This window comes from Notolabrus celidotus, chromosome 14 (genome assembly GCF_009762535.1).
Source record: "Notolabrus celidotus isolate fNotCel1 chromosome 14, fNotCel1.pri, whole genome shotgun sequence".
In the NCBI taxonomy this organism is placed as follows: Eukaryota; Metazoa; Chordata; class Actinopteri; order Labriformes; family Labridae; genus Notolabrus; species Notolabrus celidotus.
In genome coordinates this window covers 21,601,095-21,616,743 of record NC_048285.1, presented here as the reverse complement: position 1 = coordinate 21,616,743, position 15,649 = coordinate 21,601,095, and the positions used below count along the sequence as shown (strand labels likewise).

At 40.0% G+C, this 15,649-nt stretch overlaps 3 protein-coding genes across 4 annotated transcripts in view; 2 read left to right on the top strand and 1 right to left on the bottom strand.

Moving 5' to 3' along the window:
• Nucleotides 1–163: 163 nt before the first annotated feature.
• On the bottom strand, nt 164–2,191 carry dnajc30b (DnaJ (Hsp40) homolog, subfamily C, member 30b). Its single transcript, XM_034700854.1, has one exon. It carries the CDS (start codon nt 2,125–2,127, stop codon nt 946–948), a length of 1,182 nt encoding a protein of 393 aa, XP_034556745.1. The 5' UTR covers nt 2,128–2,191; the 3' UTR covers nt 164–945.
• Nucleotides 2,192–4,266: 2,075 nt separating this feature from the next.
• On the top strand, nt 4,267–9,475 carry bud23 (BUD23 rRNA methyltransferase and ribosome maturation factor). The gene is made up of 12 exons (XM_034700855.1): nt 4,267–4,469; nt 5,345–5,382; nt 6,564–6,659; nt 6,761–6,843; nt 7,015–7,111; nt 7,216–7,312; nt 7,419–7,469; nt 7,556–7,641; nt 7,877–7,922; nt 8,013–8,074; nt 8,850–8,939; nt 9,117–9,475. Exons 1-12 carry the CDS (start codon nt 4,422–4,424, stop codon nt 9,169–9,171), a joined length of 849 nt encoding a protein of 282 aa, XP_034556746.1. The 5' UTR covers nt 4,267–4,421; the 3' UTR covers nt 9,172–9,475.
• Nucleotides 9,476–10,222: 747 nt separating this feature from the next.
• Nucleotides 10,223–15,649, top strand: part of LOC117824856 (syntaxin-1A-like) — a 71,628-nt gene continuing 66,201 nt past the window's right edge. For both annotated transcript variants that reach the window (XR_004633734.1, XM_034700343.1), the window contains exon 1: nt 10,223–10,691. Coding sequence is in view for 1 of the 2 variants with exons in the window: in XM_034700343.1 (XP_034556234.1) it covers nt 10,662–10,691 (30 nt within the window). In the remaining variant the exon portion in view is untranslated. The remainder of the gene's footprint in view (nt 10,692–15,649) is intronic.

The window sequence follows — 15,649 nt, the reverse complement described above, 5'->3', positions numbered from 1 at the left end:
ATGCAGGAAACTGCTACGTTGATACTGTGCACCATCTTCAGGTTAATGCAACATTAAAGGAGATGTTTTCAAAAGCAGCAGCCCTGAGTAAGCATAAACCGTTTTATCCCACACTTAACACACCTTGACCCTTCTGCTGTAACAGAGAGATCAGTTTGTTGTATTCAGATGCCCTCTAGAGGCCACGGCGAACATTGTAGCAGCAATGGTTTTATTCATTTGTTATGTTACAGTGCTCATTGCATTGCATATAAGCATTTTCACATAGCTAGGCTCCTTGTATGTACAGTACATATATGTATACATATGAACCCCCTGGAGAAAACATGATAATGTCCTCATCACAAATCATTCTGAAATTTTACACTGAAGTAGTTTTCTACACAAGTTATAGCACTTTGGGAAGTGAAGAGAAGTTGTGCATTCTTCAACATAATGCATGAATACAAGCTGCCGAATATGATGTTTGGCGTCCAGCGTCACTGCAAACAGAAAGTAAAATAAATTATGATTGACTTTACAGCTTACTGAACAAAGGTCCAAAAGCTCAACCTGCTGATGGCTTTGTTCCCACAGAGCTTACAACATCCCTGCAGGTCAGCATAAACTTTTACTGCACAGTGATTATTGGACTCTGAGTCAATTCAAAAAAGTAAATAAACCTTCAAATGTGAAACGTGGTGTCTCATTAACAGTACTTGATAGATTTTTGTTGTGCCTGTGAGGGGGTGTTTAATGAATAGCAAGTGTTTTTGTTGCTTTTAACAAAGTAATCAACGGTGTAGGTTTTGTTTCGTCCTGCAGCAGGCTAAAAATAATCCTTCTTCAACTTTCAGAAACTGTGCAACACTTGCAAAAATATCTGAGGTAGCACCCCCCCTCCACCCCCTGAGAGTTGTAACATGCAACCCCTGAGGGACATGTCCAGTCACTGCTGCGTCTATTTCAGGGCTTGGTGAGATTAACAAAAAGAAGGCCTGCCATGGTCAGCAGCATGGCCACAGTCATCTCCGTCATTTTCGCTTTTCTCCACTTGATGCGACCCTCCTTCTGCAGCTCCTCCATGCGCTGCTTCCTGGCTCTCATGTCTCTCTCCCTCTGCAGCTGCTCCCCATAGTGAGCCTGGTAAAAGGCATCAAAATCAAACATGGTTTTCCCTCCAGTTTGAGAGTACCGCCTGGCTCTCTGTTGATGCTGCTGCTGTTGGTGTGGAGACCCCGTTGATCTGCCTGAAGTCTCTTTGGAGGATGGTCTCCCAGCACTCAGAACATCTGATTGGCTAAGGATACCTCGGTCGTACTTTCTCCTCAGGCTGATGTTCCCCAGCACTGTGTATGCCTCGCTGATCTCTGTGAACTGCTGTTCTGCCTCATCACTCCCCGGGTTCTTGTCAGGGTGGTAGATAAAGGACTGCTTGTAGTAGGCCGTCTTGATCTGGGACTGTGTGGCACCCGGGGAAACTTTGAGGATGTCATAATAGGCCGTCTTGCTTCTGTACAGCGGAGGAGCATCTTTGGAACGGCTGTCACTTCCCCAGCTGTAGCTCCTACAGGTTGCAGCAGATGCTTGCAGGGTATCAGGATGTAGCTTCAGACACTTCAGCCTCAGTCCAGTACCTGGCTTCACTGAACCCTTCTCAGCCAAAATGAATATGAGACTGCAGAAAGCTCGGAGCTGCTGAGGGGATCTAATAATGTCAGGGTGGATTGAAACAGCTACTCTGGTCCAAGATGCCATCCTCCCAAACAACAACTTCTCCTGGAGGAGAGGCTGGAGTCTTGTTGGGAGGTGCAGAGCTGTTTTATGAGGTTGCAGGCTCTTCCTGGTTTGAATGAAACCGAGAACACAGGAAGAGTCCTGCACCAAAGACGAGGCAAAGCGAAAAGTCCCATTTTCTTGTTGACATTCACTTGTTCTCACCCTGGAAACTTTATCCAATTCGCTCTGGGTTGCTCTTCTTTTTGACCCTTCTTCGGTTGATCTCTCTTTAGTCCAGCTGTCACTGAATGTGTAGTTCACCAGCAGGCATCCCGGACTCTCTCCAGTGACCACAGGTCGACTTTGGCTGTTTCTGAGGGCGGTCAGCCGGTATACTCCACTCCCCAGCCTCTGACCGACCTCTGCCATTTTACCGAGAGAGCAGCGGTGGACATGCCGGAAAGCAGCGGCAGTATCCGGTGACGTCAGAAGAGAGGGAACCAATAAGAGTCAATGTTTACAGGAAGTGCTCACTCCCCCTACCAATCATGTCACCGAGAAGAGGACCTAGAACTGGTTTTATTTATAGGTGACATAACAGGATAAATTCAAAAACTTGAAGTATTGCCTATTCTGCAAAACGTAAAGAGTACAAAATAAAGATGATCGAGTTAATTCATGTAAATAAATTAATATATTCTTTTTTTTTTTAAATCTTTTTTTTTTAGAATCAGAATCAGCTTTATTGGCAAGGTATGCTTGAACACAAAGGAATACGACTTTGGTAAACTGTGCTCTCTTTGTACAAGGCATAAGAATAAGACATACAAATAATAACAATAACATCAGCTATAAATATAAAACAACAACAATGAATGAACACTTAAATGTTTTATTTCTCCAGTGTGGTTCACATAAGACCTCTACTGAAGAAATGAGTGCAACACAATTATGCACATCTTGTTCTTGACCTATATACCATTGCACAGTTCTTTGATATTTTTAAGTTATTCCTCTTAGGGTTTTTTTATGTGCAAAGGTTCATAAATGCAGGTGGGTAAAAGTCACTCAGTCTTCTGCTCATTGTCACCATACTGACAGACTGAAGGTTTCACTCATCAAAAATCAACAAACACCATCCAGTCTCAGATTCACCAGGCTCCTCTGGACAGAGATCCACTGTAAAACCATTAAAAAAGGATCTGTTCTGCGGGTGTGATCAGATTAGGTTAAATACATTTAAGGACATTTTATGACACTGTGGTAGCGTCTGCATTCTTCGATGCAGTGGTCTGCTGGGGAGCAGGGAGCACAGACAGGGAGAGGAAGGCTTAAGACTGAACAGACTGATCAGGAGGGCCAGTTCTGTCCTGGGCTGTCCTCTGGACTCCACAGAGGAGGTGGGTGAGAGGAGGATGTTAGCCAAGCTGACATCCATCATGGACAATCCCTCTCACCCCCTGCATGAGACTGTGGGGTCCCTGAGCAGCTCCTTCAGCAGTAGACAGAGACTCCCACCCTGCAGGACGGAGCACTACCGCAGGTCCTTCATCCCATCTGCAATCGGACTGTTTAACACCAGCACTGCTGTGTCCCGTTAATCATCTGTTCTCATCTTTCATTCCACTACATGGAAGTTACTATGTGACTTGGTACATTCACAAATAACTACTGGAATCCATCTGAATCGCACTGTTCTTCATACTGTGTATATTTTGTTTTTAAATAACCTGGTGCAATTTTTATCGTGCAATAACTTGCCTTATCTATTTATCAGATAGAAGTGTACATAGTGTGTACATATTTGATAGTTGCCATATTTTATTTTATTTTATTTTATTTTATTTTATTCTATTCTATTATTCTATTATTCTATTATTCTATTGTATTCTATTCTATTTTTTATTTTATTTTATTATATTATATTATATTTTACCTTTGTCATTGCTATTATTTTTGTTATTATATATATTTTTTAACTATGTTAGTTCATTGTTGTACTCCCCTGTCCGGTGTTGTAAGCTGCTGTAACAAAAGAATTTCCTCCAATGAGGGACAAATAAAGTATATCTTACAAGGAGAAGTACAAGTTAAGGTCCCATATTTAGAAATTTGGCAGAACCTGGATCCTCTTTAGGTGTCACCATTGGCCCAGTCAGTAGATGTACTACCTTGCAGATTACAAATTGAATCATGAATGGATCAAGTACATATTATTTTAAATGTCAGACAAATGTGCAAAAAGGTGGTGCTTTACATTGTATGAAGTGTCCACTCAAGACTAATCTTTGTGATACATATATGGGACACTCTATGAAGAGTCTTTGGAGAATACTAATGAATAAACACTATTAATTGTGTGTTATATGAATGGGTAAATCACATTCATAAATTAAATCAGTTTTCTTTAGTAAAAAACATTTTTTTAAAATTTATAAACAGTCTCTCTCTCTCTCTCTCTCTCTCTCTCTCTCTCTCTCTCTCTCTCTCTCTCTCTCTCTCTCTCTCTCTCTCGGAGTGTAACAAGCTGCCCATGAGATGGCGACAGAGCGTTTCATCAGAGTTTCTTTTATTAAACGAAGAAGTATTTTTACCGTCGCGTTCTTATGACGTCATCCATCTTCACGTGTAGTGTGTGAACCATCACAACATTTCGCTTGTTTTTTACCCAAAGCCAGGAATAAACTCTTTCCTTTCAGAGTCCGACACACACAGGGAACACCATGTCCTCCAGCTGTCGAAGACCTGAACACACAGCTCCTCCAGAAGTGGTGAGTGACGTTGTTTACTGTTCTGCTTTCAGCTGCGAGGCTAACTGTAGTCCAGCCTGTTTCAACAAGAGTAGTTAGGATATTTAAAGGTCCCTTTAATGCACACATGTGTGCTTTAACCAATACATTAGAGAACATGTGGATGTATTTCAGCAAATTACTCAATATTTCCCTCTGCAGCAGTGAAATGAGCTCTTGGTGACTCGATTTGTGTCACTTGTCGATTGCATATTGAGTCTGTTACAATGTTACAATGTCATTTAGCAGACGCTTTTATCCAAAGTGACGTTCATACGAGAACAAGAACAACAAAAGCAAAGATCTAGACAAGAGGAAACAAGATCAGTAAGAGTATCAAAGTGCTTCAAGTCAATTTGGGTGCAGGTACTGCCAATCAGTGTAAAGGCAATGCACAAGTAAGTAAGATTTATTTATTTTTTGTATAAAATAAGGAACATCTACAATGAAGCAACCAAACCATTTAAGACGTTCCATTATCATCATCAACAATTAACATCACCACAATAATGACCAAAGTACCAAGTGCTGGGCCACTCAAGAGCTGAACACAGATTCCCAGAGTAGAGCAGGACAGTGTGAGTCAACTGTAGCTGGAAGACATGATCTGCCACTGGGGACAACAGTGGAGAACAGTCTAGCTAAGTGCATAGTGCTTCCTAAAGAGCTGGGTCTTTAGCTGTCTTTTGAAAGTAGAGAGGGACTCTGCAGATCGAATGGAGTTGGCCAATTCATTCCACCATTTAGGGACAACAGAAGAGAAGTTGAGATTACATGAGAGGTTCTGCGACTACACTGGAATCAGCTGATGGTGTAGACTACTTTCATTAGTGTGTAAATGTCTCTCATCCCCGCAGTTCTACAATGAAGACGAGGCAAAGAAATACTCCCAAAAGTAAGTTATATTTTTTATTTTGCTTTCTTTCTTTTCATTGAAATGTATGATAGCTTATGTTTTGTCTCATAACCTGCAGCCCAGGTGTGATTTGTGCATTGATATTCCGTTTTCAGTGTCTGAATAAACTAAATAGAAGTGATAAACAAATACAATGGTCTATTATAGCTACAGTCTCTCTTTTGGCCAGAAGAACATTGTTCTGTTATGAGGAAGTATTTTCTATAGGGCTGCAACTATGGATTATTTTCAATGTCAGAGTATCTTTTATAATTTTATTGATTGCTTGTTTAACTGTCCGTTTACTGTAACCAAAAAATATGTATACAAAAAAAGGAAAAAAAATGTTTTCTTCACACTCAAAATATCAGATTACTGTCATAGAGCAGAGTTAATAAGCAAGGCATTGTTCATATTTGAGAAGCTGGAATCAGAGAAACTCCAAATTTTATTGAAAACTTACAGTCGTTGGTTTGTTGTCAAATTAGCTGGAAATTCATATTCAATCCATCAATTGTAGCTCCTGTAAGCGATTTATAGTTGATTTTGGAAGAGACTAAAATTAATACTAATGCCTCTATAAAACCTATAAAAACAAAAAGAGACTGTTGGTGAGAATTTATTATACATATCATTTTTTAGTGCATGGAAATGCTGCCACTGTATCCATATTGTGCAAAACAATTAACATCAAACTGCATTAACGCTCTTTTTGAACATTTCACCTGTAACGTTTTACATTTAGGAATATGTTTAACAGTTAAGACAACAGGATGATTGCTTTTGTAAGAAAAAATAAACCACAGGATTAAACAAGTTTTATTTTTGCAACTGTAATGTCATCACAGCTGAAAGCTCCACACTGACAAAATCATTCTGGTGGAACATGAAATCACATCAGCAACTCAACTATCAGCTTGGGTAGCTAATTTCGTATGTTTCCAGTGTAGTAATTGTCTTATTCTTCACAGTCATTGATACTTTGATGTTTTAACCCCTGAAGATGAAAAAGTACACTGAGTTCACATCCCTTTCTACACACTTTGTGTAGTGCAGTAGTTACAGAGTGGCTGCATCAATTGTGTGGTGGCTGTTATCACATGTTAAGGTTATATTGGTTTTAGAAGATTTTTTTATTGTCGGTGGAGCATATATGAGATTTGTGTTGTTTTTCTTCACAGCTCTCGAATGATTGAGATCCAGACTCAGATGTCAGAGAGAGCTGTGGAGCTTTTAAACCTGCCAGAAGGACAGCCATGCTTCCTACTGGATGTGGGGTGAGTAAGCAACGTTAAATGCGTTTTTATGCAATTGCAGTAACCAGATTGATACAATGTGTTTGTAATGTAAAGAACTCAGGTGATTATTTGTCTCTCAGATGTGGCTCTGGTCTCAGTGGAGACTACCTGACAGAGGACGGACACCACTGGATTGGAGTCGACATCAGCACCGCAATGCTTGGTTCGTTTAAGCAGTTAGAGCTGAATGTTGTTCAAATGTAATATCACTGATACTGAATGAGTCAGGAGTGAGATTTTAAGTTTTCATTCCAATTGTAGTTTTCATTTGATTTAAAAAAAAAAGACTTTGAGTCATTGATTTAAGTAACAGACGTACATCTCCCTCTGACAGATGTTGCACTGGACAGAGAAGTAGAAGGAGATCTTTTATTAGGGGACATGGGACAGGGGATGCCTTTCCGACCCGGCACCTTTGATGGTTGTATCAGGTGAAAAACAAAACTTGCGTTTAAACGAGGATTCATGCCTTGATTCATTTTACATTATTTGTGATTTGATAATTTATTCACATTTGTTCTGTATTTTCTGTCAGTATCTCTGCCCTGCAGTGGCTCTGTAATGCTGACAAGAAAACGCACAGTCCTCCAAAGAGACTCTATGCCTTCTTTAGTACTCTCTACTCTTCCCTGGTAAAGTTTTCTCACTTCCTTTTACTCCCCTGAGAATTCAAACATCAAAAGGCTAAACTTCACAACAAAGGCCTGCACTAAATTCTCCCTCCTTTGTGTCTTTCAGTCACGAGGTTCACGTGCAGTTTTCCAGCTTTACCCAGAGAACTCAGAACAGGTGATAGAACATTCTGCTGATGATTGAAGTAAAGTGAAGTTTCTCCATTTTGCTCACCTTCAGGCTTCTTCTTTCTCCTTCCAAAGCTGGAGCTGATCACGACACAGGCCATGAAGGCGGGCTTCGGTGGAGGCATGGTGGTGGATTACCCCAACAGCAGCAAGGCTAAGAAGTCAGTACCTTTCAGGAGCTGTGCTTTTACTCTGAATTGTGTCGCTGCAACTGTCTTCAACTGATGTCTTTGTAATAGGCTGTGAAATTAGCAGCAGCTTACTTGCAACACTAGACTAATTAGACCAGGATGACATTGATGCATCTGTTTGTCACATTAGCCTGGAGGTGAATTTTTAGAGATTAAAATAGCTTGCCTGATTAGTCCTTCTACACACTCTTCTTTTGTGTTTCAGGTTCTTCTTGTGTCTGTTTGCTGGTTTCACAGGAGCCTTACCTAAAGTAAGAAACAATGTAGTCACTTGATAATTTGAATGTCTGTGTTTCACTTTAGCTTCATTATAATCACTCTGATTCATTTGTTTATTTCAGGGGTTGGGATCAGAAACGTCAGACAGAGCTGTTTCAAACCAGGTCCAGTTTTCAGGACAAAGGTAAAGACATTCACAACATATGAAATAGTTTGATGGATGTGTTGGCTTGGAGCTGCGGTTTGCTTCAGTGTTTATTTGTTTGCGGGTAGGATTTCATACAGAAAGATTATGATGGGGAGCAGCCTAGGGCCAACTCGGCACCAGATGTGAATTATTAAAACACCGTTGCTGTTTCTTTGTTTCCCTAATGTGATAACAGACCACTGTTGACTTTTAACTTGTGGAATTAACATTTCCCTGTGCAGCATTTTATAGCTTTGCCAAATGTATGAGATTTTAACACACACTCAAATATTTAAATACATGCATGGTGAATTCATACAATTTTTTTTAGCTTTTTTAAAATCTTAAAATAAACTAAATATCTTTTGTGTTTTAGCTGTTAATTATTTTGCATACAAAATAAATTGGTCCACAGTGGTTACTGTTTTTTTACTATTTATTTCAACATTTTATAGTCAGAGCAAAGTAAACAAAAATATAATTGTTTGTTGCAACCCTTTAATGAGGATTTTTCCACAGCCTCTTAAAAATAAATCTCTGTAGTTTTAATGAGGATTGGAAACAGGTCCCTGCCTTGAGAAGTGCAGGTTCAGTCATACCTGCTTTGATGAAGGCAAAAGACCCAAAGGAATCTAAAAAGGGTTGTCGTTCTGCCCGACTTGAAACCCTGTCAGGCAGCCTTTCCTCCCTTTAACACATTACTGTGATCGTCATGTTGGTTGTCTCACAAAAAACGATACATTTTAAGAAACTTCATTCTGTTTGCATAAAGATGCCGGTTCAAGAACATGAAGGGGAAATCAGGAAAGAAGGGGCGAGATTGGATCATGGAGAAGAAAGAGCGGAGAAGAAGACAAGGACGGTATGTTTGCTGCAGGACAAATAATGGGGATTATTACCTTGTGTTGAAATATTTATGTTTTAAATAATGCAAGTGTTACTCTAACTGAATCACCTCTTAATTAGCCGTTTGCAGTCACACGTGCTGACGCTTCTCCTCTCTCTGCTGTGTGTTTGTGCATTTTGTGTGGGTCTACAGGGAGGTTCGAGCCGACACAAAATACACCGGACGTCAGAGAAGACCTCATTTCTAGCTGTGACTCATGCAGAACTGCTTTCATTAGCTCTCTCTTCTGCACACAATCAGCCCTGAAAGAGCACAGTGTTTGGACCTGGTTCATTTCTCAACTCTTTAATTCAAGTCAATGAGATGCACAAAGAGGAAAATCATTATGGCCAATTATTTTATATTTCAGTCGAGTCTTTGATGATTTGTTTCTCACAAATGGTGGTGAGATTTCCCTCTCCATGTTGATGCTGGCCTGAAGATACATGGACAGATCACTGACTCAACACAGCAGGAACACAATAGAATTAAACAAGTTTTATGAATTATCACATTTCGTGTCTTTTATCCCCCATCAGCTGTTTATTCTCAATTAAAAATCTGCAGAATAGAGATATTTATGATATTATATATATATATATGTTTTTTTACTATATATATATGAATATGAATATATTGGAAACTGTGCAAAATAACTAATTATCTGTGAAAACTGCTTTGATTCACTACTCCATTTTACAAAATACACCCTCTAAGGAGATGGGATATGAAAACACAGTACATATTCAGATGTGTGTCATTGTCCTGAACAAGCTGGCAATTCATAAGCTAATGAAGACTACAGAGGTAATCTGGAGAGAAAGTGACTGATTATTGCGAAAATTGAATTAAGTTAATTTTCAATTAAAATATGATAGCAGATTTGTGATGAAGCTATCATGACACATTTGAATATTATCTAACGACCAGCTGGAAAACATAATCAAGACAAATAAAAAATGATTAAGTAATTAATTATTTGCACATGTAAAAAAAAAAAAGACAACTTGGGTGAACTGGCATGATTAACAGTGAGGTATAAACCTAAAAATAAATCATGAAATATTCAAATTAATTCGTATTCCATCCAGAATGAAGGAAATAAATTCCCATTTCTAAGACTTATGTATATTCATTTTTTAATTTAAGACACTAACTTTATATAAGTATTCTGCTGTATCTTTACCAGACTGTAACACCTGATGCCGACAGAGGTCGCTGTAAGCTTCGGCACTTTGGAAACCACCTGGGCGTTATCTCTGAACCTACTCACTCAATCGATAACCAAATCAGACACTATCTCTCTAGTCGGTCAGACACTGTTTCCGAGGAGGTACTTTCTCGTCTGCCCGTGAGTCTGACTTTAAAGAAGAAAAAAGAAAACTTAGACAGGAGGTTAGTTTGGATTAATAAAGGGGTCGATGAGTGCGACTTAAGGAGGAAGTTGAGGGTGTGTAATGGGTTAACGGCGGAAGGCCTCGCCTCACCTTTAGTGCGCGTCATACGGCTCTGTAAAGTGGTCCCACCATCCCAGCATCTAAATCTACAGGAGGGGACATCACCACCTCTTGCAGCCGCCAGACGCGCGTATCAGCTGGGTGCGTCTCTCTCTCCCTGTGCCGGTGTCCGCCCCACAAGCTCCATCTCACATCCACGAAACAACGGGAACAGAAGGAATAAGAGTAATTTACAGGCACCATGAAGGACCGGATGCAAGAACTTAGACATGTAAGTTACTGTTTGATTCTTTTGAATGGTCACCATCCACCTGTTGGATGCTTTTCCACGTCTTTTACTTTGAATAAATACGCTTCCAAAGAGCGCTGAGCCACAGAGCTGGGTGCGCTGATGGAGCAACAGTTGTGACTCTCCGGGTCTGATGGAGGCTGAAATGTGGAGATTCATTGAAAGAAACCGGCGCACACTAATACTTATCTCCACCATGTGTGTGTAAAGCAGGAAAACGCTACCTGGGATAACGATGTTAGATGTTTAACCAAAGTAAAAGTCTTTTTCTCCTTATTCTTTAAAACGAAAAATCACATCAACGCACCTACATGAGCAAAATATTTATATTTCATAAATGAAACACTTCGTAATAAAGGCAGGCTATTTCATTTAAAAAGGGTCATCAATGTGAACATGTAGTTATTTAATGAAGACAATTTCTGTATACTTTAACAAATAATGAGTGATCCAAAAAGAGCCAGATTGCAAGAAGTGTGAAAGCTGTAAAAAAAAATATGTTCCCGGTATGAGTGTTTGTGAGTGTGCACGTGCGCGTGGCCTGATCCATCTGGCCAACTATGGGTGTGTGATTGAAAAAGGAAATTGTTCCCAGTTTCCCCATTACACCTGTTATATGTCCGCCCCTCTGCGTGGCACAGGCAGTCTTATCTCAAAAGCCTTTAATCACCCACACCGAGCGGTTTTTCTTTATAATGTATATTCTAATATTTGCGTTTCGTTTTAGAGGGATCTGAGCATGTGGAGCCAGATGGGAGTTGATTATGTCATGAATATACAAGGATGTCAATCTCCACATCTCCTCTCTTGAATCTGCATCCTTTAGTCATCAAAATGAAACCTTGAAATGTATAAGATTGGAAATTTCTGCATCCATACATAAATTGTACATATTAAATACCACTGTTTTTAATTGTTGATTGATTCCTTTTGATGATACATTTAAATGTTACATAAGAATATGGGGATATCTGAACTGATGGGTTGCCATGATGTTATCCTCCAAATGCCTCTTTTGAGTCTGATAGTAAACGTGTGTGTGTGTGTGTGTGTGTGTGTGTGTGTGTGTGTGTGTGTGCGCGCAAGCGTGTGTGGTCTTTGTCAGATCCAAGTAATTGGTAGTTAAGCTGAAGAAAGAGAGGAGAAACAATTTGAGTCCTCAGTTTTCAGTGAGGATCTAGCTATGAATTGGCCTCTAGGGAGACAACAGCTCTGCCAACTCTGTGTGTATGTGTGTGTGTTTTAAGAGAGGCGTGTCTCCAGCCTGCCATGCTGCCTCCTCCAGTGCTAAAAGGATGCAGTTACACAGAGAGAGGACACAGAGAAAGAAAGATAGCTGAAATCTTCAGCCCCAGCACCAATGAAAAACCTGGACCAATATTCAGTCAAACCGTTCAGAGTCAACAAAAATTGTCCGTCAGCTGCTGACTCTATTTCCTTTTATTATTTCTGATCGTATCTTTCATGTCTGAGGAATGGCTCCTGGAGCGGCTCCAGACAGACCAATTTCAAGCAATCCCCACCAAATAAAATTGAAGTAAATTGCAAGTCACAGACTGTTATTTCCCATCTGCACCCGATTAATATTGTTTTCCATTTACAACCTGGTGTTAAAGCAGCTTGTCGAATGACATGTAGATGTCTCATTGGGTGTAGAGTGCACATTACAACAGCACAGAATAAGAAAGATGTTTTGTGATCTGCTCATAATAACCTCCTTTAACTTACGGACCAGGGAGCAAATCTTCAGGCATATTATTTGTCTGCAATTAGTACAAAACCAAAGATATTTCATGTTCAGTTGTATCAACAAAATAGTAGCACATTTCAGGAACCACAACTTTCTGATGTTACCAAGTTTGCTTAATAAGAGCTTACCTATTTTGTTTCTGTTCTGCCTTTTCAGCTCCAGCTCTAGTTTATTGTACCTAATTTAAATGTCACTGCTGCGATGGTTTGCTCAGTTTGTGACACTGAATTGAACATTTAAGGTGTACTGAGTAATTTCGTTAAAGCATCCAACTGTAGCCTGAAATAAGTATTCATACCATGCTCTTCACTTTTCTCTCACAGGGCATTTCAGTTCTTTTGATTGACAGTCAGGATTGGCAATGAGAGCCTCACTGTGGAGTCATCTTGAGCCTGACAGTGTATTGGACAAGCTCTCCACTTTCTGCCTCCGTATTCTTGCTGGTCTTGCCATTTACAGCATATTTGCCTCTGAATTTTGAGCTGAAACACATTTGGTGGCTGTTCTGGTAATATTATGAGGCCTTTAAGTTGCAGTTTGTTTCTTCTTTATCTCTCAAGGTTGAAATAGTTTGGAATGAAATTTCTTCCCAAAGATCCATTCACTTATCATGTTGGGAGATTTCAGTGCCCCTTGACCATATAGGAACTTTGTTGCCAGGGAAACAGCTCCCAGCAAGGGGCATTCAAGCCAAAGTGGTCTCTTGTGGTTTGCCAAAGTAAAAGCGGTTCAAAGACCTTTGAGGGTTGGCAGTGGGATAGAGAAAACTCAGCAGAAAAGGAACATGATGAGTCTCCTGGTGGAGTGGAGCACATGAGGAGGCTGAGGCCGTTGTGCTCACCCTGATGAATGGTTTGTGCTCTCTAAGAGGATGGATGGAGTTTATGGAGTTGAGTTATGTTACAGCGAAATGACTACTGAGTCTGTCTGACTGGGCCAAACACTGTGATGGTATTTGGAAAACTGATCCCTGGCAGATGTATTCAGGTTGAGCTAGGCTACATGATGCTGTTCAAAGATGTCTCCATATCAAGTGCTTATCTGTTTAACATATGTTTGACTCTCAACAAGTGTCATCTAGACTGGAGATAAAAGCACAACAACATAAGTGAAGAAAATAGACTGAGGTTGTTTTTTTTTCACTTTATATGACTGTACATGCAAACCAAAATGTACCTGACACTCAAAGAATAGAAATCCAGTGCCTTCAAGTGTTTCTCCATTAAAAATGATGTGATGCCTCGAGTTAGTGATCTGCAGTTATGAAATACCAGCCCAGTATAGTACTGTATCTTTACTCACTGGATTCCACTGGTGCACTCAGGCTGTTTGAGGGGCAGGGGCAAAAATAATGAAAAGGGCACACATGCAGAGAAAGTTTTGAATAGTGAAGATCTGCCACCTGCACTTTAAAACCATGTTGTAAGCTCCTCAGTTTTCTGTCTCTCCCTGGTATTCTGTAAACATGAGGTTGTTGTTGTTGAACAGCCTGTCAGAAATAAGGGTGTGCTGGTAAATTTTATTTGGGCAACCTGGGCAGTAGGTAGTCTGGACGTTACAAGATTGGATTCGGTTTTCAACCTGATACCCACATTGTTAAGTTTATTTGAACACATCAAGGCATAAGTGATGAGATTTGAGTCTGTGAGTCCTCCCTCAGGAAATTTTGAGCACCGGCTAACACTAAATTAGCTGCGTTCTGATGAATGCATATGCAACAATTTGTTCTGGAAGTGTAATTATTTCAAAGGAAAGCATATTATTAATACATAATTAACAAAAAATGAATCACACTTCCTCCATGAAGCTCACATTCATGCAAGATTTAATCTGTTAATTTTGAGGATGCTTTTTTTCTCTTACCACCACTAGAAGGGCATCCAGAGGGGGCCAGGGGGGGAGCAATCTCCTCCTGGCCCCCTCTCTTAGTACACCACTGATTGATTCTGTCTATTCATTTATTTTGTGCATTAATTTAAATGTCAAAGAATCATTGAGGGCATGCACTCATTAAATGCAGGCTAACAGGGAATGTTTTCTGCAGCCTGCTGTGACAGAATTAATGTAATTAATTGTGGAAACACTGATTTACGATTGGCCGAGTATTTTTGTGTGGATCCCTGTTTTTCCATATCTGAGTTTGTGAAACATCTTAATTTTGTATACTGTAATTTCAGTCCACTGATGCTTTGTTTTTGCAATTTTTAATGTAGGTGAAATTATTGACTTCAAATTTCATATTGCAAAATTTTCACAGAGGCGTAAATAATAATAATTTAGAACTAAAACATAGGAGTATTTTAAGATGAGAACTGTGCCTCTGTGGTTGCTTCTGTGTCTTTATGTGTGTGTTTTTCTTTTAGATTTATGCTGCAAGCTTGCTCATCCATGTGCTTGAGCGTCATTTTGGCAGCAAACTGAGTTTAGCTCATATTTGTGTGAGGGTGCAGGTTTTGCTCTTGCATTGCCCATATGCACATGAAGCTACGTTATGAGCTCAACACCTGCTCGGACTTCTGCTCATTAGTCCGCTGCCTAAAAACTGTCAGTCCCAATATCTAAAATGGTCATACAGCCTCTCCTGTACCCTCACCTCAGCTTGTCCCATCACTTCCAGTCAGCCAAGCAGTGATTTTGGTGACAGATGACGCAGATATGAAGCTTTTTTTTTGCTTTCCTTCAGCTCTGAATCCTGAGAGGAAACATAATGATAAGGTTATTGCAGTATTCACACACTGCGGGGGCTGTTATCAATCAAATGTTTATCTCCTCGTTTTTTTCTGACATTTTATCAGCTCCGTCTTTTTCCTCTGTCTCTTATTTTTTTTCCCCCTCTCAAACTGTATTTTAACAATAAGCTCCTCTTTCCTTTCCTCTTCTCGCCATTGCTGCTCCTCCTTATATTGCTCTCTGCTCTTTTCTTATCAGTGATTTATCAGATGGCTTTCTGTCCTCCTTTCTGTTTTTTTTAACCTTTCTCTTTCCTGTCCCCTCTATGCCGCCTTGTTAGTCAGTGTTGGCATCTGTTACGGCAGCTTTTTGTGTGTGCATTGTAGGGGTACTCTCTGTCACTGACTGTTTGATATTGGAGTGACACATTAACTAACAGGATGGATGTGGAGCACTGACCCAGGCCGTGTGTGTATTTGCCTTTCTTATTCTTTTCATTATGCCATCCTTTTTTTCTTTC

Coding starts and splice junctions, on each gene's coding strand:
- dnajc30b (XM_034700854.1), bottom strand. CDS start 2,127: ATGGCAGAGGTCGGTCAGAGGCTGGGGAGTGGAGTATACCGGCTGACC.
- bud23 (XM_034700855.1), top strand. CDS start 4,422: ATGTCCTCCAGCTGTCGAAGACCTGAACACACAGCTCCTCCAGAAGTG. Junction 7,313..7,418: donor GTACTCTCTACTCTTCCCTG/GTAAAGTTTTCT, acceptor TGTGTCTTTCAG/TCACGAGGTTCACGTGCAGT. Junction 7,923..8,012: donor TCACAGGAGCCTTACCTAAA/GTAAGAAACAAT, acceptor TGTTTATTTCAG/GGGTTGGGATCAGAAACGTC.